At 37.5% G+C, this 20079-nt stretch overlaps 2 protein-coding genes across 2 annotated transcripts in view; both read right to left on the bottom strand.

The window, feature by feature from the left end:
* LOC102750133 (uncharacterized) overlaps positions 1-20079 on the bottom strand; it is a 104898-nt gene that overhangs the window by 22864 nt on the left and 61955 nt on the right. The window lies entirely within an intron of this gene.
* Positions 7651-11096, bottom strand: LOC145715775 (uncharacterized). Its single transcript, XM_081807500.1, has one exon. The coding sequence runs from the start codon at positions 10863-10865 to the stop codon at positions 8916-8918; it is 1950 nt and encodes a 649-aa protein (XP_081663626.1). The 5' UTR covers positions 10866-11096; the 3' UTR covers positions 7651-8915.

Below are 20079 nucleotides of genomic sequence, written 5' to 3'. Positions count from 1 at the left end.
CGCCCCTATCCTAAATTGTTTTATAATTTCATTTTTGGATTTCTTATTTAGTCTAGTTTTCTTAACAGTATGTTGTTTCAAAAAAAACCCCAAACCAAACCAAAACAAAAAACCCAGACTCTGTTTAAATACAGAGAATGAACTGGTATTTGCTTAGAGGGAAGGCTGGTATGGGTGTGGGGGTGGGTTAAATAGACAAAGGGAATTAAAAGGTACAAATTTGCAGTTATAAAGTCACAGAGATGAGAAATATAAAATAAGGAATACAGCCAATACTATTGTAATAATGTTGTATGGTTACTACACTTAGTGTGGTGGGCACTGAGTAATGTATTGAATTGTTGAATCCATATGTTTGTACACCTGATACTAACAGAACTAATTGCATATTAATTATACTTCAAAAAGTGTGTTGCTTAATTTCCACATATATATGAATCTTCCCATTGTCCTGTTATTTCTAGTTTCATTCCATTGTAATTAGTAAAGATATGTGGTATATTTTCAGTCTCTTAAAATGTATTAAGACTTGTTTTGTGGCTAATTATTTGTTCTATCCTGAAGGATGTTCAAAATGCACTTAAGACAAAAATCAGTGTTTTGCTATTAATGGGTTGAGTATTCTGTTTTGTCTGCTGACTTATGGTATTGTTCAAGTCTTCTATTTCCTTACTGATCTTCTATTTCATTGTTTTATTCATTATTTTGTTTTGTTTTCAAGTTTTTATTTAAATTCCAGTTAGTTAACATACAGTGCAATATTAGTTTCAGGTGTAGAATTTAGTGACTCATTGTTTTATTCATTATTGAAAGTGGAGTAGTCAAGACTCCAGGTACTATTGTATAACTATTTGTATGTTCAATAATGTCATTTTTTTGCTTCATATATTCTGCAGCTCTGTTGTTAGATACATATTATAGAGTGAATATTTGTGTGTCTCCCAAATTCATATGTTGAAGCCCTAACCCCTATTGTAATCGAGATGGGGCATTTGGAAGATAATGAGGGTTAGATAAAGTCATGAGGGACAAACCTTCATGACAGGAATAGTGCTCGTATAAGAAGAGATACCAGAGAGCTTAATCCTCTTTCTCTGCATTTGGACAAAGTGGTCATGTGAGCACACAGCAAGATAGCAGCCATCTGCAATCCAATAAAAGAGCTCTCATTTAAAAAAAAAAAAAGAGCTCTCACCAGAAACTGACCAGCTGGAACCCTGATCTCCAAATTCCAGCCTCTAGCACTGTAAGAAAATTAATTTCTGTTGCTTAAGACACCCAGTTTATGGTATTGTTTAATAGAAGCCCAAGCTAAGACAATGCATATGATTATAACTGTTATATTTTCTTGAAGTTTTAATCAATATCTCTGCCTGACCTCAGAGATAATGTAACAGAAACTTCAGTGATGAGACACAACATGGAATACAAACTTGGCAAAAATAGTTTGGAGAAGTCACTAAATAATGAATGGCTGCTGTCCTCAACAAACAGAAATCAGCAATCCCCAAGGAGGGAAATAATCTGATTTCCAAACTTTAAAACATTATACTACTCAAAATGTCTACATCTCAGCAACAAATTAGAAAGCATTAAAAAACAGGAAAGTATGTACCATTCACATATAAAAAAGAATCTGACAGAAACTATCACTGAGGAAATGAAGACATTGAAATTACTAGTCAAATACATTAAACCAGCTATGCAAAATATGCTAAATGAGCTAAGTAAAACACTGGACAAAAAACTAAAGTAAATCAAGAAAACAATATATGAAAAAAATGAAAGTTGATTAAAAGATAGAAACTATAAAAAGGAACCAAAAAGAAATTCTGGAGCTGAAAAGTACAATAGCTGAAATGAAAAATTCACTAGAGTCCAATGGCAGATCTGAGGAGGCAGAAAACTTAGTGAACTTAAAAATAGGGCAATTGAAATGATGTAGTCTGAAGACTAGAAACAAAAAGAATGAAAAAAGAGCTATATGACACCATCAAGCACATCAATATATGCATAATAGGGAGTCCAGAAGAGACGAAGAAGGAGGCAGAAAAAATATTTGAAGAAATGACTGCCAAAATCTTCCCAAACTTGATAAAGACATGAAATACACATTTTCAAGACCCTCAATCAACTGCAAGCATGATAAACTCAAAGGGATCAACACTGAGAAATGTTACAATTAAATTATTGAAAAGCAAAGACAAAGATTCTTGAAAGCAATAGGAGGCAATCAATTTGCTACATACAAAGGTGCTTCAATAAAATTAACAGCTGATTACTCATCAGAAACCATGGAAGTCAGGAGAAAATCAAATTATATATTCAACATTCCAAAAGAGAAAAAAGCCCTGACAGATGATCTATATCTAGCAAAACTAACCTCAAAAATGAAAGAGAAGTTAAGATATTCCAGGTAAACAAAAGCTGAGGGGGTTGTTACTAGCATACCTCTGTTTTAACTGTTAAATTAATATTTATGAAGTAGAGTGCCACAATGTTGGCTGGTGAGCTGGGGTTCAACAAAAGGCCAAAAAGAAATTGAAATAAGAGTTTATTACTCACAGGTCTGGGAGGAAGTACACAGCATGCCTCCAGGGACAACGCAGGTAGGTCCAGGCAGAATGCAGACAGAAAGTGCAGCAGGACCTAGGGCACATGCTTTCATTAGGGTCTGTAGGTAGTGTGTTTTAGGATTCTAATGCTAAGGCCAGATTGGTTAATTCAAATAAAAAACAGTGGGGTTTATATAAGCTTCATGGGGGTCTTATAAAAGGGCCACACAAGGGGAAGGCTCTGGGAAGCAGGGGAAACTGTTTATTACAAGGGCCATTTGGGGAAGTCCTATCAGGAAGTTATTTGTGAAGCTATGGGCTGTGATCTAAGGTATGTACCAATGGGAGGGACTAGTGTTAGTTTGAAGCCCTGGTTTCATTGATCTATTGTTTTAGTTTCTATTTATTTCTGGTCTAATCTTTATTATTTCCTTCCTTCTACTGTTTGAGTTTTGTTTGTTCTTTTTCTAGCTCCTTTAGGTGGAAGGTTATGTTGTTTGAGATTTTTCTTCCTTCTTGAGGTAGGCGTGTATTGCTATAACCTTCCCTCTTAGAACAGCTTTTGCTGCATCTCAAAGATTTTGGGCTGTTTTCATTTTCACTTGTCTCCATGTATTTTTTATTTCCTCTTTAATTTCTTGGTTGACCCATTCATTGTTTAGTAGCATGTTATTTAACCTTCATGTATTTGTGCTCTTTCCAGATTTTTTCTTGTGGTTGACTTCTAGTTTCATAGTGGTGTGGCCAGAAAAGATGCATGGTATGATGTCAATGTTTTTTTAATTTGTTGAGACTTGTTTTGTGGCCTAATATGTGATCTATTCTGGAGAATTTTCCTTGTGTACTTGAAAAGAATGTGTATTCTGCTGTTTTAGGATGGAATGTTCTGAATATATCTGTAGATCAACCTGGTCCAATGTGTCTTTCAAAGTCACTGTTTCCTCATTGATTTTCTGTTTGGACAATCTATCCATTGATCTAAGTGTGTTAAAGTCCCCTACTATGAATATTGCAACTCATTTGTGTCCCAAAGGTTTGTTTCCTGCTTGCTCAACAAGTATAGATTAGCTCTAGCCCTGGCACCCCATCAAAATTCTCCACCATTCAGTGGGGCTGAAACCATACCTTCTATGATGAAATCTGAACCCCAGGTTTAGAGATGGGGCCCATCTTCAAAATTTATCCTTCCCTGGATACTCTGCTTCAGTCTTTGGGTACTTTTCAGAGTTCTTTTATATCTTATAGTTACTCTTTTACAATAGCTTCATATTTCTTTATACTCCATCTTGGTCCAGAACTGGAAGTAAAATATATCCTTCATAGTTGCATTATTTACACTAACTGTAATTAATAATGTATTGGGAGTTATTTCTATACTCACATGGAAATTTTTTTAAAGATTTATTTATTTGAAAGAAGAGGGGAGGGGCAAAGGGAGAGGGAGAGAGAGAATCTTAAACAGATTCTGCTGAGCATGGAGCTCAACACAAGGCTCAATCTCACGACTCTGAGATCATTACCTGAGCCGAAATCAAGAGCTGATGCTTAACTGACTCAGCCACCCAGGCAGCCTACTCTTATGGAAATTTTTGAGCAGATGAGAGGGAAATTATGTATCACTTCTGATAACGTTTCACTTAGCCATGGGGCCACAATTGGCAAGGGAGAATGGGAAATTTGGTACCTAGCAAGGCAGCCAAGCACCCAAGAAAAAACTGAAAATTCTGGCAGTCTGCCAAAATTATGGTGTATCACTAAAAGAATATATAGTTATAGCAATATGCCACCATAAAAATGAGGTAATTTCATGTAGGAGAGGATCTCTGAGACAGAATATATTTTCCAAAAAGGCCCACCAAAGTATATCCTACCCCATATGCTCTACTTACAACGTGACACTCTCCTATCAAGATGTAGCTGCCTACACAGAGAATGGCAGAAGTGAGATTATGCAACTTCCCAGGCTAGGTATGGAAGATCTTTATGGCATATTGCATTTTCCAAACAGGCCACAGTATATCCTATCCTACAAGCTCTTCTTAAAATGTGACACTTCTTTCACAGAGCTGTAACTGCCTCAACCAATTATGACACAAGTGAGGTTATGTGATTTCTGAGGCTAGATCATAAAAATTACATGCGCTTTGACCTTGTTGTTTAGGGCATATTCTTGGAACCCAAGACACCATGCTAAGCAGCCACATAGAGATATCACATGTAGGTATTCTGGCTGACCACCCTATCTAAGGTCCAGTTGACAGCCAGAATCAACTGCCAGACATGTGAGCATGTGAATCTTCAGATGATCCCAGCCTTCAGCCATCAAGCTTTCAAGCCACCCCACCTGAGGCTATGTCAATTAGAGATGAGCAGTTGCTGCCAAGCCTTGTCCATATCTTTATAGATGTGTGAGCTAAATAAACTATTATTGTATCTTAAGCCAAGTTTGGAGTGGTTGTTATGCAGCAACAGCAACTGGAATCATTGCCAAAATATGTAAGTGAAAAAAGCAAGGCAGGTTTTTAAAATATACAATTTTTATATATTCTTAAAAAGCAAATGAAAAAAGAGAAACTACATCCTAGCTCGCTCGCTGTCTCTATATATACATATATCACTTTCAATCTCTGCTAGTAGCTTATATAGCTAGAAATACACAATTTCATATATATCCTTGGAAAAATTACACAAGTGGGTCATTTCCTAATGGATTTGTTCCAAAGCCTGGAAACTGTTTGGGGGATTTGAGTCATACACTGTTGCAGGCCAGGATTGGGTTTCATTAACAGTAGTACATTTCCCTCAAAAACTCAATAGGCTTTCAAAGTATTTGCTACTGTTTAATTACAATGTCAGAGATCTTGTGTGAGTACAGTTTTAAGCCTGATTTCTTTTGCTTACTGGCCCCTTTGTACTTTCTTTTTTCTATCCCTTTAATGTTGCTAGGCAATCATATTTCACATTAAATATCTCACTTTGGTGATGTTTCATATCTTTTCTTTTGGACCCCAAACTTCTCATCCCCCATATTTTCAGCTAACCTTAACACTCATGGAATCACTGAAGGAATCAGAAGAACACTTCACAAAACTTCTCCCACCTCATCTACTTACTTCCCAGCACCCCATATTCTGCCATACTATTGCCAGGAATAAACTCTTCATATTACCCAAAATGATCCCTCCATCTGCTAAATTTTATCCCCTCTCACTGACATAAGGTCATTGCTCCAGTAATTCTCACTTCTTTGTTATGAATTATTCCCCCCATCTGTATTATTCCAACCAGCATACAGAACTGCTATTACTTCTCCCATCCTGGAGACACTCCAATTCCTGTTGCCACACTAATTAACTATTTTTTGTTTGGTTTTTTTGCTTCACTTTGCAGCAAACACCCCCAAGCAGTTGTGTCTATATTCATTGTCTCCAATTTCTATTTTTCAACAGTTTCTTAATTCAACCACTCCAAAACAAACAAAAATACCCCTTCTCTTCTCAAGATCAACAACATGGAGAGGTTCAAGTCAATTCTCAAGTATTCTCTAGTATTATGTCATCTGCTAATGGTATCTACAACCATTGATCATCCTTCGAGTCACTTTCATTCAGCTTCTGTAATGCCACACTATTCTGTTTTTCCTTCCATCCCACTGGTCCTTCTTAGCATCCTTTGCTAGTCTGTCCTTTTATCCTTGAACTCTTAATGTTAGAAGGCACTGTGGATCAGTCTTTATCTATACCCAGGTCTTTAATGATCTTATTCTGCCTCTGGTTTTATGTAAGTATAGGCAATACCTACCAAATTCATATAATCTCCAGAACAGTACAAGTTAAAACATCCAAGTGCCTAATCAATATTATCATTTTGTCTAAAAGATACTTCAAATTCAACATGTTCAAAATTGAACTCCCAAACTTCCCCAACAAACCTGATGGAATTGCAGCTTTCCCCATCTCAGCTGATGGGAATACCATCTTTCCAATTGTTTGAAACCAAAACCTGTGAGTCAAAGTCACCCCAGAACCCCCTCTCACCTGATACCCAACCCTTAAACAAATCTTGCTTGCTCACATTTACCCTATATTTAGAATTGAACAACTTCTCCCCATTGTTACCACCATGGTGTGAGCCAACATCATCTTTCATCTGAATTAAGAGGCCATAGCCTCTTGCCCATTTACTTGTTTTTTCTTTTAACAACACAATAGCAGCCTATCAAATCACATCCCCTGCTCAACACTCCAGTGGCTGCCATTTCCATCAGAAAAAATTACAAAATGCTTACAGTGACTTACAAGATGTGGCCCTATTATCTCTCCATCTTCCTCAATTTTAACGCCCTTGCACAGACCTCTACAATAGCTTCTTTGATGTTTCTCAAGTATACCAGCATCATCCCATTGTAGGGCCTTTGTTCTAGCTTTTCCTGTCTGCAGTGCTCTTCCCGTAGATAACCACTGACTTACTCCTTCACATCTTCAAATCTTGACTCGAATCTTTCCTTATCTACAGTCCATTTCATAAACTTTCATATTCCTTAGCTACTTTTGAATGACCTTTCCTCCATAACACTAATGTTCTAACATACTCTGTAATTTTTCTATTATTATTCTATCTCCTCCTGCTAGAGTTGCTCATTGATATATCCCAAACACCTAAAAAATGTACTGTCAACCAGGACTGAATGCCTGTAGGGAGAGATAGCATCTCTTAACAAAGCAATATCGCTTTCAATCTCTGCTAGTAGCCTCTGCAGCTAAGTCTATACCAAATTTATCTTTCACGGGACATTACCAAAAGCAACAAGAAACACCCAACACACATTCTGAATCACTCCTACCATTTCTACTAACATTACAGTCTTAACTGGTGAAGAATCTGCCTTGTAAGATAGACTGGAAGGGAGACAGACCAAATGTCCTGTCTATGAAAGCAAAAATCTTTAGTTTTCTAGCCTGAAGTGGGTTAATTCTCATTCATGATGGCACAAAGTCAATGCCAAACTTGAGATTTCTTTTACCCACAGCACTCCACTTCTGGGTACAAAATTTTATAACCTTAATACATTTTAGTGTCAATAACAGAATGAAAACAACATCAACAAATAAGTTTATTTTAATTTTATATAAAGAAATACAGGAGGCAAGCAGACCAGAATTGGTACAACTGTTCCATAAAATCAGTACAGGTGTAAACTCATTCTGTATTTCTGCTCCATCATCCTTAGTACCCAGATAACCATTCTCAAATTAAATGTCCACATTGTAGGTAGGGAAACAAAGAAATACAAAGAGAGAAAAGGTATTCTTAAATGTCCTACATGTACAAATACCACTTCCATCTTGTTGAACTGCAAGAGGGGCTGAGATAATTTTTCAGTCAAGAATTCTAAAGGAAAAATGGATATTGGGTAGGGAAATAACAGTCCCGGACAGACTGTCACCATGTTTCACTGAAAAATAGTAATGTTGGTTTATTTTTAGTTTAATTCAAAAGCTGTACATTCAAGTTTTTAGAAATTTCCTAGTAGGAAATTTTATTTTGGCTATCCATTGTTATTCATTTCTAAATAATATTCTTTAATTGTGGTAAAAAAAAATGATAGGACATATGAGTTCTGGACTTTGTTACAATTCACTTTACCTCTCTTCAACAAACCACTGATTAAATCTACAATGTTTTGTGGGTTTTTTCCCCCAACAGTATGAATTTTCTCTTCTAGTATATGGGATGAGATGTGAATGAAAGCTTTCTCATATTCATTACAGCATACAGTGCCCCTCACTCAAAGACTCAGGGTCAAGTGTTAATGAAAGATTTCCTAATATTCATTATACTCCTAAGTGTCCTCTTCTCATGCAAATTCTCTAAAATCGTACTAGTAATAATGATAGCTAATACTTGTGATATGCTATGTTCAAGGCACTGCTCTAAGAGCTTTACATGAAATGTCTCACATAATACTTCCAAGAATCTTACAAGGAAGGTATTATTCTTAGGCCTATCTTACAAATGATTAAACCAAAGCAGAGGTTAATTATGATAAATGTCATGAGGAAAATAGCTGGTAGAGACAGGGTAATGTTGAAAAAGACATATTCTACAGCTAAAGGCCTCAATATATTTACTATATTAACAGAATTATTCTCTATTATAATATGCTAAAGTTTAATAGGTTTCCAGTAATGATAGGTTTTTCTACATAGATTACATTAATAGTTATCTTCCCCCATTAGAATTCACTGATGCTGAACTTTACGAGGCAAATATGCTCCCATATTCACATTTTAGGAATTCTTTGATAATAATGGATTAGTGACCAGAGAAGGCTATCTTAATCACAAAGAATCAGATAATTCATATATAAACTTGTGAGCTATGACTGAAGTCTATCCCACATTCCTTATATTCAAAAGATTTCTCACTGATATGAATTCTCTGATGTTGAGTTAGTTGTGAACCACGAGTAAAGGCCTTCCCGCATTCCTTACATTGATAGGGTTTCTCACCAGTATGAACTCTCTGATGTCGAGAAAGATGTGAGCTCTGAGTAAATGCTTTTCTGCATTCTCTGCATTCATAGGGCTTCTCACCAGTATGAATTCTCTGATGTAAAGTAAGTTGAGAGCCATGACTAAAGGCCTTCCCACATTCCTTGCATTCATAAGGCTTTTCTCCAGTGTGAATTCGCTGATGTTGAGTAAGTTGTGAACCACGAATAAAGGCCTTCCCACATTCCTTACACTGATACGGTTTCTCACCTGTATGAATTCTCTGATGCTGTATGAGGAGTAAGCCACGAGCAAAGGCCTTCCCACATTCATTACATACATATGGTTTTTCACCAGTATGAAGTCTCTGATGTTGAGAAAGATGTGAACTCTGAGTAAAGGCCATTCTACATTCTTTACATTCATACGGTTTCTCACCAGTATGAATTCTCTGATGTTGAGTAAGCTGTGAGCCACGAATAAAAGACTTCCCACATTCCTTACATTCATAGGGTTTCTCACCGGTGTGAATCCTCTCATGTTGAGTAAGTTCTGAGCCACGACTAAATGTCTTTCCACATTCTTTACATTCATAGGGTTTTTCACCAGTATGAATCCTTTGATGTCGAGTAAGGAGTGAGCCACGATTAAAAGCCTTTCCACATTCCTTACATTGATAGGGTTTCTCACCAGTATGAATTCTCTGATGTTGGGTAAGTTGTGAGCCATGACTAAAGGTCTTTCCACATTCCTTACATTCATAGGGCTTCTCATTGGTATGAATTCTCTGGTGTTGAGTAAGTTGTGAGCCACGGATAAAGGCTTTCCCACATTCTTCACATTTATAGGGCTTTTCACCAGTATGAATCCTCTGATGTTGCATAAGCAAAGAGCCACGAATAAAGGCCTTTCCACATTCCTTACATTCATATGGCTTTTCCCCATTGTGAATTTTCTGATGTTGAGAAAGCTGTGAGCCACAAATAAAAGCTTTCCCACATTCCTTACATTCATAAGGCTTTTCACCAGTGTGAATTCTCTTATGCAGAATAAGTTGTGAGAGCTGAGTAAAGACCTTTCTACATTCTTTACATTCATAGAGTTTCTCACCAGTATGAAGTCTCTGGTGCAGAGTAAGTTGTGAGTTCTGAGTAAAGGCCTTCCCACATTCTTTACATTCATAAGGTTTCTCACCAGTATGGACTTTTTGATGTCGGGTGAGTTGTGAGCTACGAATAAAGGCCTTCCCACATTCTTCACATTTATACGGTTTTTCACCAGTATGAATTCTATGATGTAAAATAAGTTGTGAGCTCTGAGTAAAGGCCTTCCCACATTCCTTGCATGCATAGGGTTTCTCACCAGTATGAAGTCTCTGATGAAGAATGAGCTGTGAATCACGACTAAAGGCCTTCCCACATTGCTTACATTCATAGGGTTTTTCACCAGTATGAATACTATGATGTTGAGTTAGGTGTGAAGCTCGTCTAAAAGCCTTCCCGCATTCCTTACATTTATAGGGTTTCTCAGTAGAATGACACCTAGGATGTTGAGATAAGTAAGCATGCTGATTGAAAATGGACATTTTTTCATATATGATCATCCCTTGCCTGAAATATTCCTCCTGATTTTCTTGTTGCTTTTCCAATGTGCCTCTGACTTCCAAATAATCTCTGGAACTGGACTCCTCAAGGTCACAGTTTTCAAGCCTGGCACTCATTTCCCATTGGGATAATTCTGTTTCATAAGTGTCCTTTTTTGGAGATAAATCCTTATTTGCACTCCTTGAAGGCAAGTCTGAAAGATAAGAGAACATGAAAAATTCCTGTTATCATTTCAGGAGAACCCATAGTAGAAAAGACTATATATGAAAATATATATGGGAGCACCTGGTGGCTCAGATGGTTGAGCGTCTGCCTTCAGCTCAGGTCATGATCCCAGGGTACTGGGATCGAGTCCTGCATCGGGCTCCCTGCTCAGCGGGGAGTCTACTTCTCCCTCTGCCTCTCACTCTCTCTGTCTCTTATGAATAAATAAATAAAATCTTAAAAAAAAAAAAGAAAATAGATATGGATGGTAACCAATTTATGATGGTTCAACTTAAAATTTTTTGATTTTATGATAGTACAAAAGCAACATACAGGGATGCCTGGGTGGCTCAGTCAGTTAAGCATCTGCCTTCAGCTCAGGTCATGATCCCAGATTCCTGGGATCGAGTCCCACATCGGGCTCCTTGCTCAGTGGGCAGCCTGCTTCTCCCTCTCCCACTCCCCCTGCTTGTGTTCTCTCTCTCTTTCTGACAAATAAATAAAATCTTAAAAAAATAAAAAAGCAACATATAGAAACTGTACTTCAAATTTTGAATTTTGATAATTTCCTGAGCTAGCAATATGCAGTGCAATACCCTCATGATCCTGGGCAGTGGCAGTAAGTTACAACTCCCAGGCAGCCACGTGATTATGAGGGTAAACAACTGATATACTTACAACCATTCTGTACCCATACAACCATTCTGCTTTTCAGTTTCAGTATAGTATTTAAAAAATTATATGAGGTATTCAACACTTTATCATAAAATAGGCTTTATGTTAGATAATTTTGCTGAACTATAGACTTGTAAGTGTTATGAGCATGTTTAAGGTAGGATAGGCTAAGCTCTGATGTTTGGTAGGTGTATTAAACTTACAAAAGTTTCAACTCACAATGGGATTATTGGGACAGGGGTTTTAAGTTGAGGATCTGATATAGGTAACTAATACTCACAAGAAATAACTGGCTTACATCAGTGCTTTTCAGATATTTACTATGACCTATACTAATACCTACTTACCTTTCACATCACAACCTGACCCATACAGTTTCATTAAACAATATCTACTCTGTTTTATTTTTTCTATGCTATTCAAGTCTCCTCTCACTCACACATGCACACACACACACTCACAGATAGTCAAAACCCAGTAAACTGATTTCATGCTGCATGCAGTAATATATTCCTGCCTAGGGTTTCAAAAAAATATTACCATAGAATGATCTTACATACTAACATGTAAAAAGAGCACCAGAGAAGCTACTGAGAAAGTAAGGGGAGAGAAAACATTTTTAAGCCAATGGTTCTCAAACTGGGGCGGGGGTCAAAATCACTGGGGACTTTGATAAAATTAAAGATGCCCAGATACCACACCAGACTAACTGATCTGAATCTAGTGCATCAGAAAAAGAGCATGGTGATCTCTAGTTTTAATACTTTCTACAAACTGATTCTGATTCAGATCATGATTTGCTATCTCTGCCTAAAACTTAATAGCTTCCAAATTAAACGTAGAATAAAATCCAAATGCCTCCCATGACTTTGACAAAGCACTCCATGGTGCAGTCCCAACTTATCTGATTTCTCTCCACGAGCCTTCTCAGTTTTGCTCATTATTTGCCAAACATACTAGATTCCTTTGAGCTCTGAAAAAACTAAAGAGCCAATTTCAACTTACAACTAACTAGAGCCTGTCTGATGTCTTTGGACTACTGTGCATGACATACTGACTTTTTCTCATCCTTCAGGTCTCAATTTAAATACCAGTTCATATATCGTAAATATCCATTTCTATTAACAGAAGACTAGGTAATTTAAAACAAATTTCCTGATGAGAGCAATTACACAAATTGGACAAGATATTATGGGCACCTGACTGAAGGCACTAGAGAACTGCTATTGTAATAAAGAGTCGGTGGGCTGAAAGTTGAAAAACATGAAAATTCAAAGAAATAAGCTAATCATTTTAGGCCACTTTTCCACTCATGGAGGTCCTACAGTTCAAGAAAAGACAACTGAGACGTGGAAAAACTAAGTGGTGTATTGGACTATTTCTTAAGGTTTGGGCAATAACTAGAGAACAGGGTGCTCTATAAAGTCATACTTAGAGTTGGGAACCCTGAGGGCTACAAAAATACGGAATAAGGGAAAAACAGTAGACCAGTCTGGGCAGGGTCCGAAGTCTGAACCATCTTTGAATCAACTCAACCAAGAAATCTGGACTAAAGTAATTTAAGATTATTTGCCACAAAGCGTATTAAAATCTTCACTGAAGATTCACCCAAGGCTTCAGATTACTTTCATAATTTTTCTTTACAATGTCTAGCACTCAATAAAAAATAACCAGGTGATGAGGGTACATAGACAACTTAACTGAAAAACAGAAGAATAAAGACAAAAGAAACACGATCTATGAGGGCTCAAGTCACGTATCCACTACAAAAGTAATGATACAACACTTCTTTCATTCCTAAATACTCTTGTGCTATCCCTTTGTAGTAAATTTCTCCTAACCTTAAGTGTAGATATCTGGAGACTACTGATCTATGGCTTTCCCAGCACCTCCTTACAAATGGAAACAAAAGTATTTCCATACAAAATCTAATATTAAAATGGAAAAAGTGATCATACTTTTCTAATTGCCTTGCCTCTTTCATACTGCTTCCTAGGTACTAGCCAGAGATATCTTCATTAGTTCTCCCTGTCCTTTTCAACCACAATACCAAGTTGCCTTTGTTTACTTATCTTTACTTCACAGTCTGCCTTCTTTATGCCCTGTCTCATGTGTTCTCATACTCACTCTTGTATCCAAGGCAAATACCAGAATAATAATTCTATAATTTCTTGGGCATTGATACAGGTCAAAGACATGATGAAAGGTTTCTGTAAACTTATGGAATACTAGGGATTTTGGAGAGAAAAAAGCAATTACTGAATATAAGGAAAGCAATCTGGAGTGATAAATTTCCAGGAATTTTACTGAAAAACAGTATGCTGTATGGAAATAAGATCCAGAAAAAGAACACCAAAAAATCTCATATGCTGCTAATGGCAATGTACAACAGCATAACCATGATGAAAGAGTTTGAGTTTTGTATAAGGGTAAACATACACTTAGCATATGATCCAGCATTAATAATTGTATGTATTCACACTTACGCCCAGACAAACATCTGTACACCAAGGATTACAGCAGCTTTATTCACAATTACCCAAAAATCAGAAACCAAAGATGCATTCATACTGGTAAAGAAGTTAAACTGTATTTGCAGATGACATACTATACATAAAAAATCCTAAAGACTCCACTAAAAAACTACTAGAAGTAATAAATGAATCCAGTGAAGTTGCAGAATAAAAGAACTTATACCGGGAGGGGGGTGGGAGGATGGGTTAGCCTGGTGGTGGGTATTGAGGAGGGCACGTTCTGCATGGAGCACTGGGTGTTATGCACAAACAATGAATCATGGAACACTTCATCTAAAGCTAATGATGTAATGTATGGGGATTAACATAAGAATAAAAAAAAAAAGAACTTATATCATGAAGTTAGTAGCATTTCTATACAGTAATAATAAAGTAGCAGAAAAAGAAATTAAGAAAACAATCCCATTTACAATTATATTAAAAGAATAAAATACCTGGGAATAAACTTAACCAAACAGGCAAAAGACCTGTAGTCTGAAAACAATAAAACACTGATGAAAGAAATTCAAGATGACATAAACAAATGGAAAAATATTCCATGTTCATAGATTGGAAGAACAAATGTTGTTAAAATGTCCATTCTACCCAGAGCAATCTATAGATTTAATGCAATCCCTATCAAAATACAAACAAAATTTTTCACAGAACTAGAACAGATAATCCTAATATTTTTATTATATCACAAAAGACCCTGAATAGCCAAAGCAAACTTGAGAAAGAAAAATACAGCTGGAAGTATTACAATTCCACATTTCTAGATAGACTATGAAGCTGTAGTAATCAAAATAGAAAGGTAATGGCACAGATACATGTATCAATAAAACAGAATAGAGAAACCAGAAATAAACCTACACTTACATAGTCAATTAATCCATGACAAAGAACGTAAGAATACACAATGAGGAAAAGACAGTCTCTTCATCAAATGGTGCTGGGACAATTGGACAGCTATATGCAAAAGAATGAAACTGGACAGTCTTTTAACACCATACAAAAAAACAAACTCAAAATGGATTAAAGGGCTAAATGTGAGATCTGAATCCATAAAAATCCTAGAAGAGAACACAGGCAGTAATTTCTCTGACATTGTCCATAGCAACATTTTTTTTTTTTTTAGATATGTCCCCTAAGGCAAGGGAAACAAAAAGCAAAAATAAACTATTGGGACTACATCAAAATAGCTTTTGCACAGCAAAGGAAACCATTAACAAAACAAAAAGGCAACCTAATGAATGGGAGAAGATATTTGCAAATATACCCAATAAGAGGTTAGTATCCAATATATATAAAGAATTATACAACTCTGAACCAAAAAGTAATCCAATTAAAAAATGGCAGAGGACCTGAATAGACATTTTTCCAATGAAGACATACAGATGGCCAACAGACACATGAGAAGATGGCCAACATCACTCGTCATCAAGAAAATGCAAACCAAAACCACGATGAGCTATCATCATCTTGCACCTGTTGGATGCTAAAAACAAAAAGACAAGAAATAATAAGTGTTGGTAAGGATGTAGAGGAGGAAACCCTCATACACTGTTGATGGGTATGTAAATTCATGTAATCACTGTGGAAAACAGTATGTGGAAGTTCCTCAAAAAAACAAAAATATAGAGTGGGGGACGATGGCAGCAGAGTAGGAGGACCCTTGGCTCACCTTGTTCTATGAATACAACTAGATAACTATCAAATCATCTTAAGTACCCCAGAAATCGATTCGAAGATGTGTACTCCACATCTAAAGGTAGAGAAGAGGACACATCAAAGAAGTTAGGAAGTCTGGAGATACAGCTTGGGAGAGAAATGGATTGTGTCTGCTGTAGTGGGAAGGGAGTTGCAGACATGGAGAAGGGTAAGAGACAGACTAGTACACAGGGAATCCCCATAGCAGCTGGCTTGGAAAGTGAAAGGGTCCAAATTTCAAGAGTTCATGCAACCAGCGGGGATTAATGCCTAGAGTTTAAAAGGTCGGCATGTGTGGCTCTGTGAGAGCTTGGAGAACACTGGGGCTGCTCTTGGAGAAGAGGCAGGGCAAAGAGCCCGCAGACATACAGTGTGGAAATAGTGATCTGAAGAGCACCTGGGGCACACAGTGGGGAGGTTAGCTGAGAGGCAGCAATCACAGAGAGACCCCTCAAGGAACAAAGGAACTAGCAGGTGCCATTCCCCTCCCCCATCCCTCAGCATAAACACAGAGCCACCTGTGGGAACCAGCGTAGTGACAACACTAGCTACTCAACTTGCTTTCAAGCCCCAGCTCCACCAAGCTACAGTGGAACCACCCTTCCCAGTAACACTTGCCTGTCTCCCTTGGTGGGTCCCCTTCCTCAGAATACTGGATCAAACCCCCACTAATACTGTGTCTCCTGACCCAGGAGTTTTGTGAGGCCTCAGTTCCAGTGGCAATGGTGACAGGTCTCATTTCACAAGCAGACCAGAACACATCTAGTTAAAATGCATCCCATTGAGGCCAGGGACCAAACGCTGCTCACAACAGGCAAAGAGGCTCTGCAGATGACTAGCGTGAAGGATAAAGCAGCCGGGACATGACAGCAGAACACACGCAGCACACACTGGAGAAACTCCCTAAAGCACCAGGCCCTGGGGAACAGGGACACTACACTGCAGGACATAACAGAAACTCTTCTTCGTAAGGCCACTACCCTCAAGGTAAGGAGACATAGCTAACTTTCTTAACACAGAGAAACAGGCATAGAGTACTCAGACAAAATTAGAAGACAGAGGAATCTGTCCTAAATGAAGGAAAAGGACAAGGCCATGGCCAGAGATCTAAGCAAAACAGATATAAGTAACATGCCTGATGGAGAATTTAATGATCATAAGGATACTCACTGGACTTGACAAAAGAGTGGAAGACATCAGTGAGACCATTAACAAAGATAAGGAATAACAGGAAGGGCTCAAGAAATGAAATGAGAAACACATTTGGTGGAATAAACAGAAGGCTGCATGAAGCAGAGGAACGAATTAATGACTAGAAGACAGAGTAACGGAAAGTAATCAAGCTAAACAAAAGAGAAAAAAGAATTACACAAAATGAGAAGAGACTTAAGGAACTCAGTGACTCCATCAAATATAGTAACATTTGCATTATAGGAGTCTGAGAAGAAGAGAGAAAAGGGGGCAGAGAATTTATTGAAGAAATTATAGTTGAAAGCTTCTGTAATCTCAGGAAGGAAAGATATATCCAGATCCAAAAGGCACAGAGAACCCCCAACAAAATCAAGAAAAGGAGATCCACACTGAGACATACTGTAATTAAATGGCAAAATAGTGATAAAGAAAAAAATATTAAAAGCAGCAAGCCAAAAGAAAGTTACATACAAAGGAACCCCGTAAGGCTAGGTGCAGATTTTTCAGCAGAAATTTTCTAAGCCAGAAAGGAGTGCCATGATATATTCAAAGTGCTGAATTGGGAGAAACCTCCAGCCAAGAACACCTTATCCAGCAAGTTTTTGATTCAGAATCAAGGGAGAGATAGAGAGTTTCTCAGATAAAAACTAAAGGAGTTTGTAACCACTAAACCAGCCCTGCAAGAAATATTAAGGGGAACCCTCTGAATGGAAAGTAAAGAACAAAAATGACAGTATTAAGGTAGAAAACACAAAAGCAGTAAAAATGAATATTTCTGTAAAAATTCAGTCAAGGAACTCCCAAAATAAAGGATGTAAAATATGACACTGGGTACCTAAAATGTGGGGAGGAGAGGAGTAAAGACTGAATTCAAACTTAAGACCATTAACCTAATATAGACTGCCACATGCAGATGTTGTAGACAAAACTAATGGTACCCAGACAGCAAAAGTCACTAATAAGTATGAGAAGAATTAAAAGAAATAAAAATACATCACTAAAGAAAACCAGCAAACCACGAAAAAGTGAAAGACAAGAAAGGATCAGAGAAAGTCTTCAGAAACAACCACAAAACAAGTAATAAAATGGCAATAAATACGTATCTATCAACAATCACTTTGAATGTAATGGACTAAAACATTCCAATCAAGACAATGGTACCTCCACTTGTGAACATAGCATAATGTATAAAGCTGTCATATTATTGGGGCGCCTGGGTGGCTCAGTCGTTAAGCATCTGCCTTCGGCTCAGGTCATGATCCCAGGGTGCTGGGATCGAGCCCTGCATCAGGCTCCCTGCTCAGCAGGAAGCCTGCTTCTCCCTCTCCCACTCCCCCTGCTTGTGCACTCTCTCTCTCTGTCTCTCTGTCAAATAAATAAAATCTTAAAAAAAAAAAAAGTTGTCATATTACTTTATTATGTTGTACACCTGAAACTAATGCAACATTTGTGTCAATTATATGCAAAATTAAAAAAATGGAAACCTAGATGTCCCTCAAAAGTGAATGAACCAACAAACTTTGGCATTTCCCTACAATGGAACACTACTCAGGAATAAATAGAAAGTACGGATGCATGGAATAATATGGATAAATCTCAGATACATTTTACTAAGTGAAAAAAGCCAGACCAGAAAGGCTATATATTTTTATTCCATTTATATAATATTCTGGAAAAGGCAAAATTGTAGGGATAGAAAACAGGTCACTGGTTGTAATAAGGGACAGCATGATGAAATTTTTTTAAAAGATTTTATTTATTTATTTATTTATTTATTTATTTTAGAGAGCATGAGCAGAGGGAGGGGCAGAGGGAAAGGGACAGGCAGAGAATCTCCACTAGACTCCACACTGAGCACACAGCCCCACATAGGGCTTGATCTCATGACCCTGAGATCATGACCTGAGCTTTCGGCTCAGGTTTTTGGTTTCGCCAAGAGTTGTTTGATTAACCAACTGAGCCACCCAGGTGCCCCCAACATAAGGAAATTTGAGGTTGTAATGGGACTGTTGTATATTAGGACTACAACAGTAAATAGTGCATCAGATTTCCTGAAGAACACCAATAAATACTGAATAAAACCTGAGAAACAACCTTCCAGAAGAATGTCAAGCTAGATCTACAGAGTCTACCATGAAGAACCAGAAACTAAAAAGGTAAACATACTTTCAAGCCACAGCTACCCTTGGGACATTTGCTGTCTTCAATTGCCTACATATGAAACTTAATGGTCTAAAAAAAATCTCAGATAAGGCCCTGGACTGACAATATGTCAGATTAGTAATAAACCTCTTCAGAAAATTATAACCATCCAAAGTCTGCAGTTCAGAGGGAGAGGAAAAAAATTCCCTGGTTTCAAAGGAAAATGACAAGGAAATCTTAGTCTTAGCCATTTAATAAATTTTGACTTTTATTTTAAGATGGGGAGCCACTGAAGGGTTGTGAGAAGCAACATGACAATATGACTTTTGTTTAAAAATGAATCATTCTGGTTGTTTAAAAAACAACAGATAGTCAGGGGGCCTGCGTGGCTCAGTCAGTTGGGCATCCAGCTCTTGGTTTCGGCTCAGGTCATGATCTCATGAGTGTGGGACTAAGCCCCAATTCGGGCTCTGCGCTTGGTGGGTAGTATGCCCTATGGGGATGATCTCCCTCTGCCCCTCCCCCACACACTCTCCTTCTCTCTTGCACTCTCTCTCTAAAATAAATAAATTGTAAAAATCTTTAAAAACAACAGATAGTCAATGGGAAAGTACAGAAGATGGGTGGATGGAAGCTAGGAGGCTACAGCAATAATCCACATGGCTTGGACCAGATGATTCTGGAGGAAGGGGTGGAGAAAGTGAGATGTCATTGGATTCTGGATATATTTTGAAGGTGTGATGAAGAGGCTTTGATGATCAATTGGGCATGTACTATAAGAGAAGTCAAAGAAAATTCTAAGTGTTTTGCCTGGGCATCCAGAACAGTAGAAATGCCATTTACTGAGAACTTCTCATTGTAGTAGGAGCAGGTTTGAGAGAGAATATCAAGAGTTTGGTTTTGAACTATTAGATATTGTAAAGAAGATGTTGAGTAGGAAGGTATATGTACAAGTATGGGGTTCTGGGGAGATATTTAGATTAGATATATA

This window comes from Leptonychotes weddellii, chromosome 16 (genome assembly GCF_054177405.1).
Source record: "Leptonychotes weddellii isolate Sample4059 chromosome 16, ASM5417740v2, whole genome shotgun sequence".
In the NCBI taxonomy this organism is placed as follows: Eukaryota; Metazoa; Chordata; class Mammalia; order Carnivora; family Phocidae; genus Leptonychotes; species Leptonychotes weddellii.
This window is presented reverse-complemented; position numbering and strand designations above follow the sequence as displayed.

Bases quoted from the DNA above. Each gene is read 5' to 3' on its own strand.
- LOC145715775 (XM_081807500.1), bottom strand. From the start codon at position 10,865: ATGTTCTCTTATCTTTCAGACTTGCCTTCAAGGAGTGCAAATAAGGAT.